Source organism: Gossypium raimondii, chromosome 9 (assembly GCF_025698545.1).
Source record: "Gossypium raimondii isolate GPD5lz chromosome 9, ASM2569854v1, whole genome shotgun sequence".
NCBI classification, from domain to species: domain Eukaryota; kingdom Viridiplantae; phylum Streptophyta; class Magnoliopsida; order Malvales; family Malvaceae; genus Gossypium; species Gossypium raimondii.
The window spans coordinates 47,204,881-47,222,707 of NC_068573.1; the positions used below are offsets into that span (position 1 = coordinate 47,204,881).

Sequence of the window (17,827 nt, forward strand, 5' to 3'; positions counted from 1 at the left end):
TCAATCATTATTGTTGTTTTAATTTTAATAAAAAATTAATATATTTATTTTCTGTCAATTATATACAATATTAGGTAAGAACAGTCTAATTAACATATCAAATTGATAAATTTTGATAAAAACATTTAAAATATTAATAAATAAAAATAAATTAATTTTTAAACTTTTAAATACAAAGATTAAATTTTAAATTTTATCAAAGTACACTAACTAATAACATATTTAGAGAATGTTGATAATAAAAGGATAAGTTTTAATTGTTAACTAAAATGGAAAGTTTGGTTGGTTTAAGACTTTGACCAGTACACATTCGATACATTTATTTTATTATAAATAATAATAAATAATATTGTTCTCATCTTCCGCCTACTTTTCTCTCTTTCCCTCAAAAATCTGTCACTCTCTTTAAACGGCTTTTCCCATTAGCTTTCTTTGACTTGCAAAGTTGTTTTTTTTCTCTTCTTCAATCAATCAACCAAATACCCAAACAGGATTTCTGGGTTTCAGCTTTCACCGTTTTTGCGCCTTCTCGATTTCTCTCTCAAAAGTTTTGCTTGTATGACATGCTTTCATAAGGTTTGATTCTTTTCTTCTTATGTTGTTATTACTGCTGAAAATTCATTAATGATTTCAGATTGGGTTTTGCTTCAAAATTGTGTTTTTTTATGCTTGATTTGTTTCTTTTGTTATTGATTAAATGTGTGTGCTATTAGCTCTGCTTTATGTTAAATCATGCATATCTGATTAGAGATTGGTAGATGTGATTTCTTTTCTTTTTCTTACGATTGGATTTTATTTTGGATCTGGGTTGAGGTTTTTTTTTTTTACCAGATGCTGGTTGAGGCATTTACAATTTTTGTTGTTACAAAAATATATGTTGATTTGTGGAACTTTGGATATTTTCTGGTAGATTAAGAAAGTGAAATTTCCCTGCAATTCTATGTACGATTAAATTGGGTTGTTTTCTTCTATATGATTGATGTTTGTTTTGTACTTGTGGAGCCATATCAAAGGTTTAGTGATAAACATGCATTGGAAAGTTATAAATTAGTTTGTCAGCTTATGCACTGAATTATTTTAGTGTTTTAAGGAGTTTTCTGCCTTGATAAATTAGAGGGGTAATGTGTCACATTTAGTTAATGTAGTTGCCTTGACAAACTAGTTGGAATCGATGCCGCAGTCGAAGAATCGATGCACATATTGTGTTGAAGATATGGGGTTTAGATATCATTTCGATCGATAACCGCTTCATGTAAATCGCTCGGTAAATGAAGCTTTAAATTGTGTCATAAATGTTCCATGGTTCAAGATTTGTAGTCTAGGCACCGGGAATTTCGGGTTCTGTTAATTTCGTTGGTGGATATGAGTTGTTTGTCTGATATGGTAAGACAATGAATTACTCGAATCCGTTTTCCGTTCTACTCGTACCCTGTTTGCAATAGGTATCTTATGCCTATTTAGTAGAATGATTTCTTTTCTCACTAACTTGAAACTTGTATTGATTTGTGTGCTTTCTTTTTTTTTTTCCCTTCTGGCAGAAACATACAAGATTTAGATATAGTTTCTGGAATTTGTATATAGGATGGGTTGTTTTACTGCTTTGAAAGGTAAGAAGAAAAAGTGTGAGCAGTCAGTTTTTGTGAAACCTACTGCTCGCAAGGAGCAGATGCCCACCACACTGCCTGAGCCCCAAGTTCAGACCCGATCACTGCAATCTGCACCCCCGAGTTTTAAAACCAGAGTAAAACCTATTCAACCTAACAATAATACCAGCAATAGGACGCGTACATTATCTGCTCCATCAAGTCTCAACACCGCTGAGCAAGATGCGCTTGTGTCAGTTGAATTTGAAGAACAGGAAGAGTTAAAGAGTTACGTTGGAGTAGCAAAGGAACAGCGATCGCCAAGTCCACAACCGCTGCCGCTTCCATCCCCACGCAGTTCTGCGCTGAAGACAATGGGAAGCTTTAAAGCAGGGAATGCCACTGGCCCTCTTTTTGCCTCTGGACCACTGCCCCTGCCTCCCTCTGGAACACTACGAAACTTCTCTTATGAAGAAATTTCAGCTGCTTGCCATCATTTCTCTTCTGATCGATGCACATCCGAGGGTCTTTCTTCTGTTATGTATAAGGCTTCTTTTGGAGATGACTCATCAAGTTCAAAAAAGTTTGAAGCCACTGTTACTCGCCTTCATCCATCCACTCAGGTACAAGAAAATTTCTACTTATTCAAGTTTATGGTTTATGGCAGACTCTGCATATTGATTTGTGGTCTCCAATTTAAAGGAAGAAGGAAGTTGGTAATTTAGATTGGTTTGCATAATTTTCATGATCCTTCAATGCTGCTATATTAAACGAGAAACATCATGTTATTGCTGGTCCTTTATGTTTTATTTTTCTATACATTCAATTTCAATACTTTGCTAATGGAATCTGGTTAACACACCTGCCTCTCATATATCTGCCAATAGTTGAAATTGAAACTATTGCCATCTGAACTGTGATGGCAAAATGGATTTTAACAAGTGTGAATATTGTGCTCGTTACGCTGCAAAAATTAATGGCTGCAAAAATCCCAGTCTAACTTTTTCCTTCCTGTTTTCTCATAGGGTTTAAGGGATTTTATAAATGAAGTAAATACTCTTGCAGCATTGCAGCATCCAAACCTCTGTAAATTGCTTGGATTTCATGCGCATGATTCAGAACAAAGAATGTTGGTCTATGAGAGGCTGTTTCATGGAAGTTTAGATAGGCTTCTATATGGGAGATCAGATGGACCACCGCTCGATTGGAATACCCGAATGAAAATTGCTTTATGTTCTGCACAGGGTCTTACTTTCTTGCATGAGGAAGGACCATTTCAGGTAGTGCAGAATATCTATGTGCTTCTACTTTTCAAGATAATAAAACTGAATGAGATCTTGTCATGGCAGTTCTCATAGAAATAAGTTCTGGCTTGTTTGACGTAGTTCTTTTGGGAATCTGCTTTTGTTTTCCCGATTACTGTTCTGATTTTATGCATGCGTAATAATGGAACTTGTTCTATCATATGCAGGCAATGTACAATGAATTTTCAACTGCCAACATACAGATTGACAAAGATTTTAGTGCAAAGCTTTCAGGATATGGGTGTGTTGGTCATATCCTAGAGGCGGAAGAGATTGCTGCTAATTCATTCGTAAATTATCCTACCTCGTAAACACCATAAAGTAACTTGTTTGGGTTATTTGTTGTTGATTATATCTCTGTTGGTGCAGGCTGTGGCGAATCTGTCGGTAGAGACCCTGGAGAGAGGATGGCTAACTCCAAAGAGCAATGTTTGGACTTTTGGAATTGTCCTACTTGAATTACTTACCGGCCGGAAGAACCTTGACACCCGTCATCCCAGGGAAGAGCGGAACCTAGTGAAGTGGAGTCGACAATTCCTAGCTGACGATTGTAGATTATCACTCATAATGGATCCTCAACTCAAAGGTCGTTTTCCTATGAAAGCTGCACGCACAGTAGCCGGCATCGCACAAAGATGTCTCCAAAAGGACCCATCAGAGAGGCCTACCATGAGAACCATAGTTGAGAATCTCAGAATCATCCAAGACATGAAATATTCCTGTCGGTTTCCTCTCCAAGAGCCCGCTGCAATTGCTGGAAAACACATGTTAAGGTCGCCTAGTCTTAACGGGATCATCACCCCTGCTACTGCACCCAAGTTCGGTTTCTCACCGTCACCACCATCAGGAATCCGGCTGTCTGTTTCTCCTGCAAGAGCAGCTGCTTTGCCATTGATGCTTCCACCGCGAGCTTGTTCCTCTACCCTCTCACTCGAGGAACTCGAAAGGCAAGAAAGTAGGCGATCATCATCATCAACAACCCTTAGAAGGGCTAGTGTGGAAGGATTTTGATTGTTTATAGTATGAACATTTTTTTTTCAATTTTTTCTCTTAAATTCAACACCAGCATATAGAATATAAAAGATGTGGTTCATCCACTCAGCCCTCTATATTTAGATAATGAAATAGAGAGGACGCTGTTTTTTGTAGATATGAGTGCATAGCTTGATGTGAAACTGGGTCCAATATTTTCCTCAAATCCAGAATGCAATCATATATTTATATAAATATATACACAGTAAATTATAAGTTCATTTCATATTTGTGTCTAGACGGAATTAGCATCTTTTATGATTGTCCACTTTCTTTTTCGCTTTTGAAAATTATTTATTTTATAATTTTAATTTTATTACTATAACATTTTATATTATTTTTGGATAATTTTAGATAAACATTAAATAAAATAATTTGAATATTTTATTTTATTTATAGAAATAATTTATTACAAATATAACTTTTTTTCTGAAAATTTTATATTAAATAAATATTAAATATGATTATCAAACATATTTTAAATTAATATTGATTTGTTTTTCAAAAAAAATCAAACACTTATTCGAATTATAACTTAAAGAGGCCAATAACTAAAGCCCAAATTATATACCTATCTATATAATATGATATAGAGTAATATTTTTTTCATTTCACTGTTGCTCTGATCCACAGCTTCTATGGTTTTGTGGAAACGTTCATTCCTTGTAAGTACGCTCTGAATATGGTCTAAATTTTCCATTTGTTATTTTTCCAGCATGAAACTGTTTGCTATAATTTTATTTATTTCATTTTTCTTCTATAATCTTTAAGAATCCAGTCTTCTTTCACGTGTTCCCCACTTTCTTCTTGTTACTTCAACTTCTTCTTGATGATCTTTTATTGTCTTCTACGTTTGGCCAACTTCCAAGCCAAGAAAAAAGGAAGGGGAAAAATCAGATCAGTAAGATAAACCCGTATTTTCTTGTGCAAAATTCTTTCTTCTTCCTCTATCCATGCATAGTTTTCTTGACCACCAATCAACTAGTTTCACCATTTTATATCATCTTTACATTAGTTAAACAAAATCTTGAACATGCTTATTGCCTTTGCCATATGAATGCTATATATATTGGTTGGTCTTGTCTTGCAGATTGTTGTAGCACATAGCAGATGGTAATGGCTACTAGGAGGAAGAAATACTGGAAGCGCAATACGTACTACTTCAGATATCGCCGACGTCTAATTTTGGAAATGTATAGGAAATACAGCCAACGATATAAAGACTATTTCCGTTACCAATTAAGGAAAACACTACATCTTGGAACTCGAAACGATTTCATCCGTTTCCATATCCCCTCCTATGGTCGTTTCCCTAATCTGAAAGTCCTAAACCTCAAGCTCCATCTTACACTACCCAATTGCGTGTTTTTGAATAGGTTATTTCGTAGCTGTCCATTGCTTGAAGACTTGTATATGGATAGTACTTGTGTAGATAATTTTGACCAAACTTTCAGATTTTGTATACCAACTCTGAGGCTTTTGCAGTTGAAATTGAATGCTGATGAGTTTCACAGCTGCAGGCATAAAGAGTTCATCTTCAACACCCCAAACCTTGTATCCCTTTCCATTACAGGTCCCTCCTTATCTTGTTTTAGGATTCATGATATACCCCCCAACCTAATTCAAGCCAACTTGTCCATTGGGAAGTCTAGTTACGTCCATGATTTTCAAGTTTCCAAGGACGAAGCTAGCCGAGTGATGGAAGCTCTCAAAGGAGTTAGAAATGCTGTAGATCTAACTCTTCCGTTTGGTACTACTTCTGTATGTACTTCTTCTTAATTTGCCTTACATGTGAATTTAACTAAACCAGAAACCTTAAACCTTTAAAACTATTTTGTTGTTGTTGGTTGAAGGCTCTCAGCTATTGTTTTGATGATGGTGATGATTTCCCAACATTCCCATATTTGCGGGACCTTCAGTTGGGTATCGATTATTACTTTGGATGGAAATTGTTACCCTACTTCTTGGAAAACTCACCTCTTTTGCGATGGATTTCGTTGAATAGGGTAAGTAATTTTTTATATGTGTGTGTGTTTCAAGGTAAATGGGTATGGTTACATATATAATTTCTGGTACATGTAGGAAAGTGAGTCGAAATATACTACAGCAATGGCTGAGGGGAAACATAAGGAAGCTGATGATACATATGGTTGGAAACCACCAAAGCAAGTACCAGAGTGTTTAATGGACAAGCTTAAGGAAATCGAGGTGAGGAATCTATGGAGAAGAAAAGCAGAAGGCGAAGTGGTGAAGTATTTGCTGGAAAATGGGAAAACATTGGCGAAGATGAAAATCAGTTTTGAAGAGGATGGTATTAGTGATGAGATAGATGAAGCTACAATTGAAAACTTTCCAAGGGCTTCTGAAAGTATGATATTGAAGATTTCCGATTAATAAAACCTTTTACTTTTGGCTGAGAAAAAAGAAATTTCTGGGAGTATATACTGTAAAAGTGAAACGTGATGTGAAGGATATATACATTTTGCTGCTTTTGTTTTGTTGATAATTTCCCATTGTTACATTTGTGATTTCAAGGTCTTTGAACCGCGAACCGTGATATATGAATGTAAATAGTAGACAGTTTCCTGCACTAATAAACTGTTAAGTTCCGACCTCAAATCAAGCAATCGTTGGTCAGAAGGCTGCTGCCACCGAACAGAACCCATGCGCTTCTTCAAACCACTAATCCTAGAAGCAAAATTAACAGGAAGATGCTTCGGCCACTCAAGCAACGCTGTACCACAAGCCGTAATCTTATAAAGCACGCTCGCGTTGAGCAGTTAGCCCAAGTTCGGGTGATCACATCATCAAATCCCGTCTCCAGAAGCCATGTATTCTCAAAGCGGAAGCGCTGAACACGACAAACTGGGAGCAACACAAGATTAAGCAATTAAGGGAATAGGTGGAACCAGCTGGGGCATGCAAACGCCCTATCAAGCCTCTCTAAAACTAAACAATCCGAGCCCCGAACTCTTTCACACGTATAACCAACACCCGTAAGCGGAATTTCAAACAAATCACAACTGGCAATACATTCTCGGAATACCTCGTACCACCTTGGCGGATACTCAGCACCACCCCACTTATCTGTAGTCGAAAGCAAATTATTGAAGTCACAAATGCAAACCCGGGGAAGAGTATTCAATTGTGCCAAAGAACGTAACAAATCCCAACTAGCACGCTTCCTAGATGCCTCAAGAAAACCATAAAACCCTGTAAGCTTCCACTTAGCATCATTCAGGCCATCAACAAGCAAATCTATACTATTATTTGAGTAACCTGTAACGTTGACCTTATCACTGGAGTTCCAGAAAACCAACTCTGTCAACGGAGACCAACCAATAAAAAAGAACCTTAACAAGTAATTTTTCTTTTTCAAATTATAACTAAAGCCCAAATTATTCTTTGTGAATAAGAATTGAGAGCATTTACTCAAACACTTTGCGAGCGCTCTTTTTGTTGTTCTCTTGTAGCTTCTTTTAGCACAATTCGCTTTCGCTATACAAATTGGTGCCTTGGAGGAATTCTAAGGAATCCTCACTTTTGGGCGTAAAGGCTGACTTGGGCGAGTTTTGACGAATGGATCGCCTAAGGCCGCACGATTTGCGAGACGAAAGGTCTAAGCCGTGACAAGTAACTATCTATATATAATATAAGTTTAGAGAGTTTTTTTTTTTTTTTCATTTCACCGTTGCTCTTTTCTACTGCTTCGATAGTCTGGAAACGTTAATTTCTTGTAAGTATGCTCTGAATATAGTCTAAATTTTCCATTTGTTATTTTTCTAACATGAAACTGCTTGCTATAATTTTATATCATCTTCACATTAGTTAAACAAAATCTTGAATATGCTTATCGCCTTTGCCATATGAATGCTATATATATTTGTTGGTCTTGTCTTGCAGATTGTTGTAGCACATAGCAAACAGAGCAAGTGGAAATGGCTAGGAGGAAGAAATACAATTGATAAATTTATAAATTTATAAGATAGAAAAAATAAATATCTGATAAATTTATCCGAAATTACAAATAACAACAATGTTTGGAGTAAAATTTTAAATATAGAAATTAAATCTCAATTCTAAAAAAGTACAAGCACTAATAATACATTTTAAATCTTTTAAAATATCATCCTCGCATATTTTTATTTTAAGTTATAAAAAGTTTTATATTTACCAATAATGTTAGTTTAGGTTTAAAATTATCAATTTTGTAAATAAACTTACAAATATTATATCATTAAATTGCATGCTTTCAAGATTGATTTAAAAAATAGATTTATTAGTTATTTTTATTAATAATAAATATAATAATTATAAAAGAATAACAATGTAAAATGATAATAGTATATCATTGATATCAGAATCCTTTATTAATTAACTCATAAATATTATATTATTAAATTGTATGCTTTTAGGATTGTAATTTTTTTTATAATAAAATTATTAGTTATTTAAACTTTTTAAGTATAAGGATTAAATCTTAAATTTTATTAAAATGCAGGGACTAACAACAATTTTAACCTTTTTTTAATTACATAAGCCCAAAACATATGTTTGGGCAGCAAGAAAGAACAGGTTTTGCTTTTTAGCCCAAACAAATATCAAATAAAGAAAAGCAAAAAGCCCAATCCTTCCCTTTCCTTTATGCCTTATCTAAACAAAGAAACACTTCAATTTTCAGAGACATTTTCTCTTTTCTCAAGCTTTTTCCCAAATAGCCATGGCTATGGCGATGGCGGGAACTGCAACCTTCAGTATCTCATCAGCTACTTCAATCTTCCGGACTTCATCTTCACTTAAATTCTCTTCAAAACCAATGCTTATTCCAATGCGTTTTTCTCCAAAAACCCAATCTCCTCCCAGAACTCTCCGTACATTTTCCACTTTCCCCCCTTCATTTCCTATACATTTCTGAAACACCCTTCTTTTTTTTTTTAAATAATGTGTTTTAATTTGGTTTCAGGGATTTACGCTTTGACTAGTAACGATATCAAAGTGGGTACTAACCTTGAAGTTGACGGTGCTCCTTGGCGAATTTTGGGTACTTACTTTTTTTTTTGTTTTTCTAGTTGTTTCTACAAATTATTAATTCCCATTCTGTTTATATGCTTGGTTATTGAGTATGGAGTAGTGGGTATTTTAATTTGTATGTGATTATAGTTTTTTTCTGATATGAAATTCTGGTTCTTTGTAGAGTTTCTTCATGTGAAACCTGGAAAAGGGGCTGCATTTGTGAGAACCAAAATGCGCAATTATATCACTGGAAACACCGTGGAGAAAACGTTTCGAGCTGGAAGTACGGTAATATTCAATCTCTAATTCTAAATTGATGTATCGCTTAGCTGTCAGCTCTTATACATTGCTATTTCAGCTTACACTTTAGTAGCATTTAGAGGATAAAAGCTATGTTACTCAGACTCGGGTCTGAATGTATGATACAGGTATATGTCCAATACGGGTATGGTTAGATTTTTCTAGGCTTTTCAATGTATTTGGAGCATCCTTGTAGATTATATCCCCTTATTCATGTGCCGGTTATGAGCACTTAAAAGAAAAATGAAGAGTTCAAGCACCGTAGAATGAAAATAGGTCATGGAGTTTCTCATAGAGTTAGTTAAGTCATTTTAAAAATATCGGACTTGGAAGGATCCTTGTGTTTGCCAGCATCTTATATACTGCTGCCATTTCTCCTTTGTTTCGATTTGAATACAAAGCCTTTATGAATACTTGTTTTTTCTTCTTTTCATGCCTATGCACTTGTTTTTACAGATTGAGGAGGCAAACGTTTTCAAGGAATCGAAGCAGTTCACATACAAAGATGGTTCCCAGTTTGTCTTCATGGACCTGGTAATTTCCACTATAATCATATCCCTGTTAGATAGATAATATTAATTCAATTCCAGAGATATGGCTTTTTTACCCATCAAATGAAAATTTGAAGCAATGCCATATAGTTCATGCAGTAACTTGTAATCTTCTGCAAAATCAGTCTTATAATGATGTTTTAATTTCTTACAGAACACATTCGAAGAATCCCGTCTAAATGAGGCAGATGTAGGTGACAAGACGAAGTGGTTGAAAGAGGGAATGGACTGCAATTTGCTCTTCTGGAATGGAAAGGTTTACATATATATGCACACACATATAGTTCCTCTGTTACATAGTAGACATCTGCATTGTATGTATACTTAACGTCATCTTATCAGTACCGTATGCCTGTATATGTGCAGATTGTTGTATCTGGTAATTAGCAGCAAAGATTAGCATAACATATTACTGTAAATTATGCTAATCTGTCTACTGTCTACACTTTGTTGTAGATTATTGATTTTGAGCTCCCCATCACGGTTCAGCTTACTGTGGTCGACGTTGATCCAGGTCTCAAAGGTGACACTGCTTCAGGTAATGTAATGTGCTTCCTTTAAGGTCCCAACTCTTACCCCATTATGTTATTGGTCTAATATGTTCATGGTCCTTCATGTTACTTGAACTTTTCATTTTTCTTGAAGTATTCATGTCTGGCATTTTTGTCCGACACATAGATGACTTTGGGTTTTGTTTGACATTATCTAACAATCTCGAGACAGGTGGATCGAAGCCTGCAACTGTTGATACGGGCGCAGTGGTTAATGTTCCGCTATTCGTAAACATTGGTGATGAAATATTGGTGGATACAAGAACTGGGCAATATATGAGCCGTGCATAAGTTTTTGGCTTCGAGAATTCCTATAATTGCCTTTTTTTCTTTAGTGTATTTCTTTATGTAAATTAAGATTAGACAATGTCAGATTGTTGTACCCTAAAAATTTTATTTGAGGAATTTGCACCAAGCCCTACCCTAGTGGATTGGTGAGAGGTTGCGGCCATTTCAAATATTATATGGTTTTAGATTCTGTGCATCATTTTGATTTTCTTTTATGGACTCTTAGTTGTTAACTGAGTGTGGTTTTACAAAGTGACAATTTTATTACACAATTCTATACCCACTGAATTTATATTACAAATTGTTTTGGTTATAAGAAGAGGTTATCATGGCCAGGTTCGGGTTGAGTCTCAATAGAATTTTAAGTCTTTTTTCTAGGTTTGGGTTTGGTTTGGTCCGAAAAATGGTCTAAAATTTTACTTAAACCCGGTTCAGATAAAAATGTTAAAATTTGAGTTTGGTTTGGTCTGGTCCGCTTGTATTAACATTTTTTATATTAAAAAATTATATAAAAATAAATTTAAAAAATATAATATACTAAATATACTAAAAACATTAAAATAAATATTTCCAACAAATTGAAAATAAATTAAAAAAATTATTTATATTTAAATAACACTAGGATAGGTGCAATTTGGCAAGTAAATATCTCTAAAATATTAGCAAAATTAAGAATAAAATAAGAGTTATACAATATTTAACAGATAACAACAAAGTAGCAGTAATATAATAGCGAAACGGCACTAAAATATTGACAAAACAGATAACAACAAAGTAGTAGTAATATAATAGTGAAACGGCGCTAAATAGTGACAAAACAGCGGCAAAAAGATTATAAAAAAAACAGCAGCAAAAGCAACAGATATGTAAAAACTTACCATAGGCTCGGCCCATTTACAAAATGGGTCTCGTTTTTTGCCCAAGCCCATTTTTCAGGCCTATATTTTTGTTTAAATTCTCCCACTTTTCGAGTGAACCTTCAGACCGGATTGGGTGACCCGGTCCATGATTAGGTCTAGTTATAAGTAGAATTAAGTATTGAAAAAAATTATTTTGCTTGATATTAGTAAATTTTGGTTTTTGAATAGTTATTTAATAGATTTACTTTTACTAACACGATATTCTATATTATTTTAGATAGAATTTGGATAAAAATGAAATATCATAATTTAAATATTTATTTTCTTTTTCTATTTAATAATAGAGGTGAGGGAATGAGTGTCATACTATCTCGTGCCAAATACAAAGCTTTAACCATTTTTTTATATACGTATGGCAACCGACTGAAATTATTATTATTATTATTATTATTATTATTATTACACATAAACTTAATGGTCATTGGTAAACCTTGTTATGCTTTGTTATTCAGTGCCGAGTATTGTGCAAATCTTGGAATCCATGTGGTCTGCATCAACAAATGAAAATCACCTCACATTCTAAAACCTTTAATCTATGGGGAAGTAAATACCGAAGCAGCGATCTTACCAGGATTTTGTATTTGTAATATGCATATCCAGCAGCTCCAGCAACACCTAGTCCGAGAACTATTGCCCAAACGACGATCTCACTAGGATTACATCTTTGTAAACAAAGTTTCTTCCTCACCAAGGAAATATATTTGCTTTCACAATACGTATAACCACTGTCTCTAGTTTGTAAACTAGGTTTCTTTCTTGTCAAGTAAACATGTTTACTTTCGCAATGCGTATAACCGTCTCCGTAATACTTCACACCGTTAACAACGGGGCACTCGCATACTCGTCCACGGATGGTATCCTAAAAGCAAAAAAGGTATTAGCAAATAGGTTAAATTGAACATATGGTCGATGTAACAAGAAGTTGCCTACAAGGAACATACTCTGCATGCAGTAATGTTAGCAATGTTGTCCTCCCAGCACCCACCGTTGTTTTCCGAGCACCGATTGGTTTCTATATCCGTTAAGACTATTCATTTACAATACAAGTACAAGTTCATCATTGTCTGATATAAGCGACCACAAGAAGAAAATGCTCGTAAATCGAGTGCAATAGATGATAACCTTCACTTAAACAAATCGCTTGCTCTGTGGCATCTTGAAAACCTGCACAAATTGCCTTGAGAACAGCTCCTTTCTCCAACTTCCCTAAATCCATCAGAAAAAGGCACCGGTTATGCAAGGTAATTCAGGCAATCATGTTGCCAACAACGATGAAAGTAAATTTGTATTCGAACCTCGATACTGCCTGTTATTTATCATTAGAGTTGGCAACATAGTAACATCTCCACGGTTGCCTTCCCCAATCTGAAACCGAAATAACAGCCTAAGTCAGACTCTCAATGCCAAGGTATAAACAAAGATGGTATAAAATTTAAAAAATAACATGACCTGTGCTTTTTGTTCAGCTTCAAGAATCGGATTCTGTGCATCAGCCTCGGTGTCTCCAATACAGTCGTCGATTTTAGTAACATCAATACCTACAAATTAAGAAGAAATAAAAAGCAATTGAAGTGTACAAGTACAGCTAGTACTTTTTTACAGTTCATTATGCATAAAGATGTAACCTACCGAGAGATCGGATAACTTTATCTGCACACTCTTTAGTATACTTGTCTATCCACTTGCAGCGGATCGCAAAGTCTGTAACGTAATCCCACCAAAGCCATGGCTTTCCACTTTCATTTGCAACTTTGAAAAGGCAAGCTTGTCGAAGATTTTGAATGACAATATCTTTACCGTCATATCGTCTGTTAGGATAATGCTTGAGATCCATAGCACAGTACCTCCCATGATTGATGCATTGCGTTTTGCACTGTTCGGCCAAAATAAAAGATGCAGGGCAATACCAAGTCATATAATGTGGGGTGAAACGAGTGTACCCTTTCTGCTCAAGTATTTGAGCCGCTCCCTTGAAGTTGTTGATGAATTCGAGCTGGCTGTCACATGTTGGTCCGCACTCATAGTCGCCGTTGGTCCAAAACTCGTAATCGACCAGCTCGTCAGGACGTAGAAGGGGCTCCCTCCAGTGAAGGTTTATATCAACATGGTCCCGATTACTAAGGGCCTCCTTGATTCTGTCACCTAGTGATTTAGTAATGAGTGCTGATGGAATGGCGATGTCCTGCACGTATCCGGTAAAAGCAGAAGTTTCTTCAGGGGTATTCAGGGTTATCAAGGGCTCATTAAAGTCATCGGCGATGAGAATGGCAGCAGCTCCAGCTTGCTGAGCATTCAGTGCCTTCAAGGTGAAGAAGCAATCTACCACAACAGCAACATTATGATATTAAGCAGGCGCAGTTAAAGCAAGTTGAGAAAAGCAAATACTAGCCCGTTGTTAACATTTTTGGGTCCCTAGGCAAAATAATAAAATGGAGTTTTAGGTTTCTTAAAAGTTTGGGGAATAAACTTTTTAGGTCCCTTAAAAGTTAGTAAAAAAAATTTTAGGCCCTCAAAAGCTAAAAATAATAATTTTTGAGCCCATTAAAAGTTGGTAATTTTGTTTACTTTTAAAAGTTAAAATAAAAATTTTAAGACCCTTAAAAACTAAAAAATAATATTTTAGACCCATTTTAACTTTGGGCCTTAGGCAGCCAGACGACCTCCAGGGTCGGGCCTGACAAAGACCTAATACTAGTTTAAATCCACACACAAGGCAATGGCAATGCTAAATTTAACAAATGCCAACTCCCAACTACTTCTAGTGGTGAGACTGAAAAAAGAATGAGCATTGACTCTAATCGGCGGAAGATTGATCAATTCTTTTATAACCGCTTTCTCCTCTAAGGCACGTGAAAGTCGACCCTTCGTGTTCATGCCCCACGGTCTAATAGATGTCTCAAAGAGTGGACTAAAAGAGCGGATATTCCCCTAAGAGCGGAAATCCCGCATCCAAAAGACTAGCAGCGTATTCGTCGCAAACAGTCTTTGTCCAATTCTTCCATCAATCCCATTCCCCTAACAGCTTTTATAAGTATAATGTAGCCATTTATTTAAATACAATGTAACCTTGGTTGTGACATTGCTAAAAAGAAATTACTTACTCTAAGCATAAATCGTAAAATGGACATAAAATATATTAAAAAATTCGAGTGGAGAGAGTTAATTTTGAATTGAGTTAATATGGATTGAGTTAATTCAGAATTGAAAATTTTACATATTTTAGATTAGGGTTGTTTTGAAGTTTAGGTCATTTAAGTACAAATTATTTGAATTTGTAATAGAGCTATTTCTAGTACGGATCGTTTCAGATTTTATCATTTGAATCTTTCAAGTTAACGTTAGAAGTGTTTGAGTTGTTTAATTTTTGTGGTTAAATCGAATTAAAATTAATTAGATTGAGTTTTCAAATTTAGATAATAAAAAAAGACTGGTCTAAAATTTATATTTGATGCAAGATAAACTTAAACCTTATGTAGTAGATAATGTTGAGTTGCTGAAAATGAAATTTTTATTTTCAACAAATATAAATTCCAACCATGGTTAGTAGCTTGAGTTATAAGGAGCTGAATGTTTCTTAAGTAAAGTATTGAATTTAAGTTTTATGGATATAAAAAACAATGCTCCATTTAGAGTTTTGATTTGGCTTGACTTGCGTTTAGTTAGATTTATTGTAATTGTAGTACATAAATATTAGAATGATACACTTATTTAAACTGGTAAAGATATATTTATAAAAAATCATGTAAAATAAATGATTTTTATCGAGAAGTTAAAACCATAATGTCTAAAGTTCAAATTCACTTGGTATGCATTCTTTTTAAATTTATAAAATATTTTTTAATTATTTTTCAGTTAAATAGATATCAAATTAAGTAAGGTTGAGGAAGAGTATCTGTTTTGGAGTGTCTCACTGTTCCAACAATCAAGATATTATTCTCGAAATATTTATGTTTGATTTTTGTCTCTCTACTATAAAGAAAATTCAAAGGGATTCATAAAGTTTAGACGGAAAGCATCTACATCTACCAAAAAAAAAAAACATTTTATCATCTAACTTTGATGGGTTCGAAAGATAGAATTGAAAGAAACAGACCTCCACGATCAAGAAGGAGAACAATGGGAAGTGCACCACGCCTTGATTTGAACGACATGCCAAACTGATCAAAGTTGATGCATCCACGTTTGTTTGCTTTAGGATAAACAACCATACCCACCAAGGTTCCACTGTGCTTAGGAACCCCAAAACTCCCAATCGAACTGTCATAAACCCCTACGATTGACTTCGCCCACGATGTCACTTTCAAACTGTTCTTCTCCACCACAAAACTGCCCAAACAATTCCCCCATAACAGCATGCATACCCAAATTAATACCCTAAGCTTCTCTCTCATCTTTCCTTCAAAAACAAAATTTGCTCAAAGATTACCAAATCTTACAATCAATAACTTAGCATAAAAATGATCAACTTTTTTAAGATCTAAATAAAGACCCAGAGAAGACAAAAATGGAGTCTGAAGAGGGTTCCAAAGTATCTGTTTTTTATTTTATTTTATTTGATAAATCCAATGTTTGAGCTTTGACATATAATGTTATCGATTTATCATACATGACGAGAACAACAAAGTCTTCTTCAATAATTAACTAGCGACAACGAGTCTTGTGCCGTTTAAGGAATCACTCAACATGCATGCATTTTTTTTCTTCTTTTTCATTGCTCGGTCTTAGAGAAGGTGGCACCCAAAATTACCACATCCATTACCGAAATTTACAAGTTAAAGCACGTCGGAAGTCGTAGATCAAATTAATTCTTCTATTATTAAAAGGATTAATTTAATCTTTTATACGGTTAAAAAGAATCAAATAAGTCCATATTGTAACCGAGTTAATATTTATTGTATAAAAATATATCTTAAAATTTATATTTTTCAATTGCCGTTCAATTTCAAACAAAAAATTTCATTTATATAACCATAAAATTTTTAAATATATTTACATTGTTAAACAATAAATGATATTTTTAAACAGAAAATATTAACTCTATTCTAACTTGGCCTAATTTGATTCTTTGTAATAGTACTGAGACTAAATTGATCCATTTAATAGTAGAGAAACTAATTTAATCAAGTCCCGTAATAGAGGAACCTCTCAAGTATATTCATCGAAATATATATTTAAAGAAAAACAAATTAAATTAAATGTATTGTTAGTTTTAAAATTACATAATAATCTAATTAGTATTTAGTTTTAGATGTTTATGATTTTTCTATTCTATTTAGGATTCATCTTAATTAGTATTTAGTTTTAAATGTTTATGATTTTTATAGTTTCTATTTATATTCATGAAACCTTAAAAAATAATTTACTTTCATGATAATCATGAGATTTAAAATGTTACCAACCCTTTGATCAAAAATCAAAATAAATATTTTTAAACCATAGATTTATCACCTATTTTATCTCATCAAAATAAAATCTCTAACATCTATTTTTTTTCATTTTATATTATTTAAAAAGGATATAATTTTTTGTAAAAGTCTAATTTCTAGCAGTTTTTTTTCATTTAAAATTAAGACAAATATCTTCTAATAATAAAACTTTTTACTAAATAAAGATACCAATGGTTTTGTAACCAAATTCATTAGGTCACTGGTTTTGGTATGACCGGTTGGTCAAATTTGATTAAATAAATTATTAAAAATCGTAAAAATTATATTAAAATAAAAATTTTGATTCAATTAATTTGTACCAGTTCAACTTCTTTCATCAAAACAATGTATTGATCGGTTCTCGATCCAATTCCAATAAACTTGGAGCACACATCGTATATTTATTCTCAAATTAGTAATAAAAATAACTATTTGAACAAAGAAAATTAAAGAGTAAAATAATCACATAAGTGCTATTTTTTCAAATCTATACTCTATTTGAATTTAGAGTTCTATAAAAAATTTATATCATTGTTTAAATAATCAATAAAAAGAAAAAATGGTTGTTAAGTATTTTATTTTAATCAGGCCGGAAAATGATAAATTCATGGTTTAAAAACATTCATTTTGATCTAAAAGTTGATAATATTTTGATTATCATTATTATCATTATAAAAGTTCATATAATAGTTGTTATTTTTTTCTAATGATAATGTAACAGTCCGATTTTTTTAGTAGTGCCAGAAATAGTGGTTTCAAGGCCACCAAATCCGGTGAGTAAGTTCGTAAATATTATTATTTAATATTTACGAGTAAAATATGATTTTAAAAAGGTCTTTGAATTGGTAATTTATGTTTT

At 33.7% G+C, this 17,827-nt stretch overlaps 4 protein-coding genes across 5 annotated transcripts; 3 read left to right on the forward strand and 1 right to left on the reverse strand.

Annotated features, from left to right (window-relative positions):
• Positions 1–378: 378 nt before the first annotated feature.
• Positions 379–4,145, forward strand: LOC105800482 (probable serine/threonine-protein kinase PBL1). Its single transcript, XM_012631653.2, has 5 exons — positions 379–576; positions 1,539–2,206; positions 2,609–2,863; positions 3,055–3,177; positions 3,257–4,145. Exons 2-5 carry the CDS (start codon positions 1,583–1,585, stop codon positions 3,896–3,898), a joined length of 1,644 nt encoding a protein of 547 aa, XP_012487107.1. The 5' UTR covers positions 379–576; positions 1,539–1,582; the 3' UTR covers positions 3,899–4,145.
• A 383-nt stretch (positions 4,146–4,528) lies between these two features.
• Positions 4,529–6,517, forward strand: LOC105800483 (F-box/FBD/LRR-repeat protein At3g52680). 2 transcript variants are annotated; one of them, XM_012631654.2, is made up of 4 exons: positions 4,529–4,584; positions 5,010–5,680; positions 5,773–5,925; positions 6,002–6,517. In XM_012631654.2, the coding sequence occupies exons 2-4, from the start codon at positions 5,030–5,032 to the stop codon at positions 6,311–6,313; spliced, it is 1,116 nt and encodes a 371-aa protein (XP_012487108.1). In that variant the 5' UTR covers positions 4,529–4,584; positions 5,010–5,029; the 3' UTR covers positions 6,314–6,517. The 2 variants fall into 2 exon arrangements, with proteins under 2 accessions (XP_012487108.1, XP_012487109.1); XM_012631655.2 differs by lacking the exon at positions 4,529–4,584 and having other exon boundaries at positions 4,830–5,680.
• A 2,051-nt stretch (positions 6,518–8,568) lies between these two features.
• Positions 8,569–10,818, forward strand: LOC105800486 (hypothetical protein). Its single transcript, XM_012631658.2, has 7 exons — positions 8,569–8,790; positions 8,883–8,960; positions 9,114–9,220; positions 9,689–9,766; positions 9,938–10,039; positions 10,240–10,321; positions 10,507–10,818. The coding sequence occupies exons 1-7, from the start codon at positions 8,640–8,642 to the stop codon at positions 10,623–10,625; spliced, it is 717 nt and encodes a 238-aa protein (XP_012487112.1). The 5' UTR covers positions 8,569–8,639; the 3' UTR covers positions 10,626–10,818.
• Positions 10,819–11,976: 1,158 nt separating this feature from the next.
• Positions 11,977–15,933, reverse strand: LOC105800485 (vacuolar-sorting receptor 1). The gene is made up of 8 exons (XM_052621302.1): positions 15,636–15,933; positions 13,172–13,861; positions 12,992–13,080; positions 12,838–12,907; positions 12,665–12,748; positions 12,484–12,569; positions 12,111–12,401; positions 11,977–12,030 (listed from the first exon to the last, which is right to left on the reverse strand). The coding sequence occupies exons 1-8, from the start codon at positions 15,931–15,933 to the stop codon at positions 11,977–11,979; spliced, it is 1,662 nt and encodes a 553-aa protein (XP_052477262.1).
• Between the last annotated feature and the right edge of the window lie 1,894 nt (positions 15,934–17,827).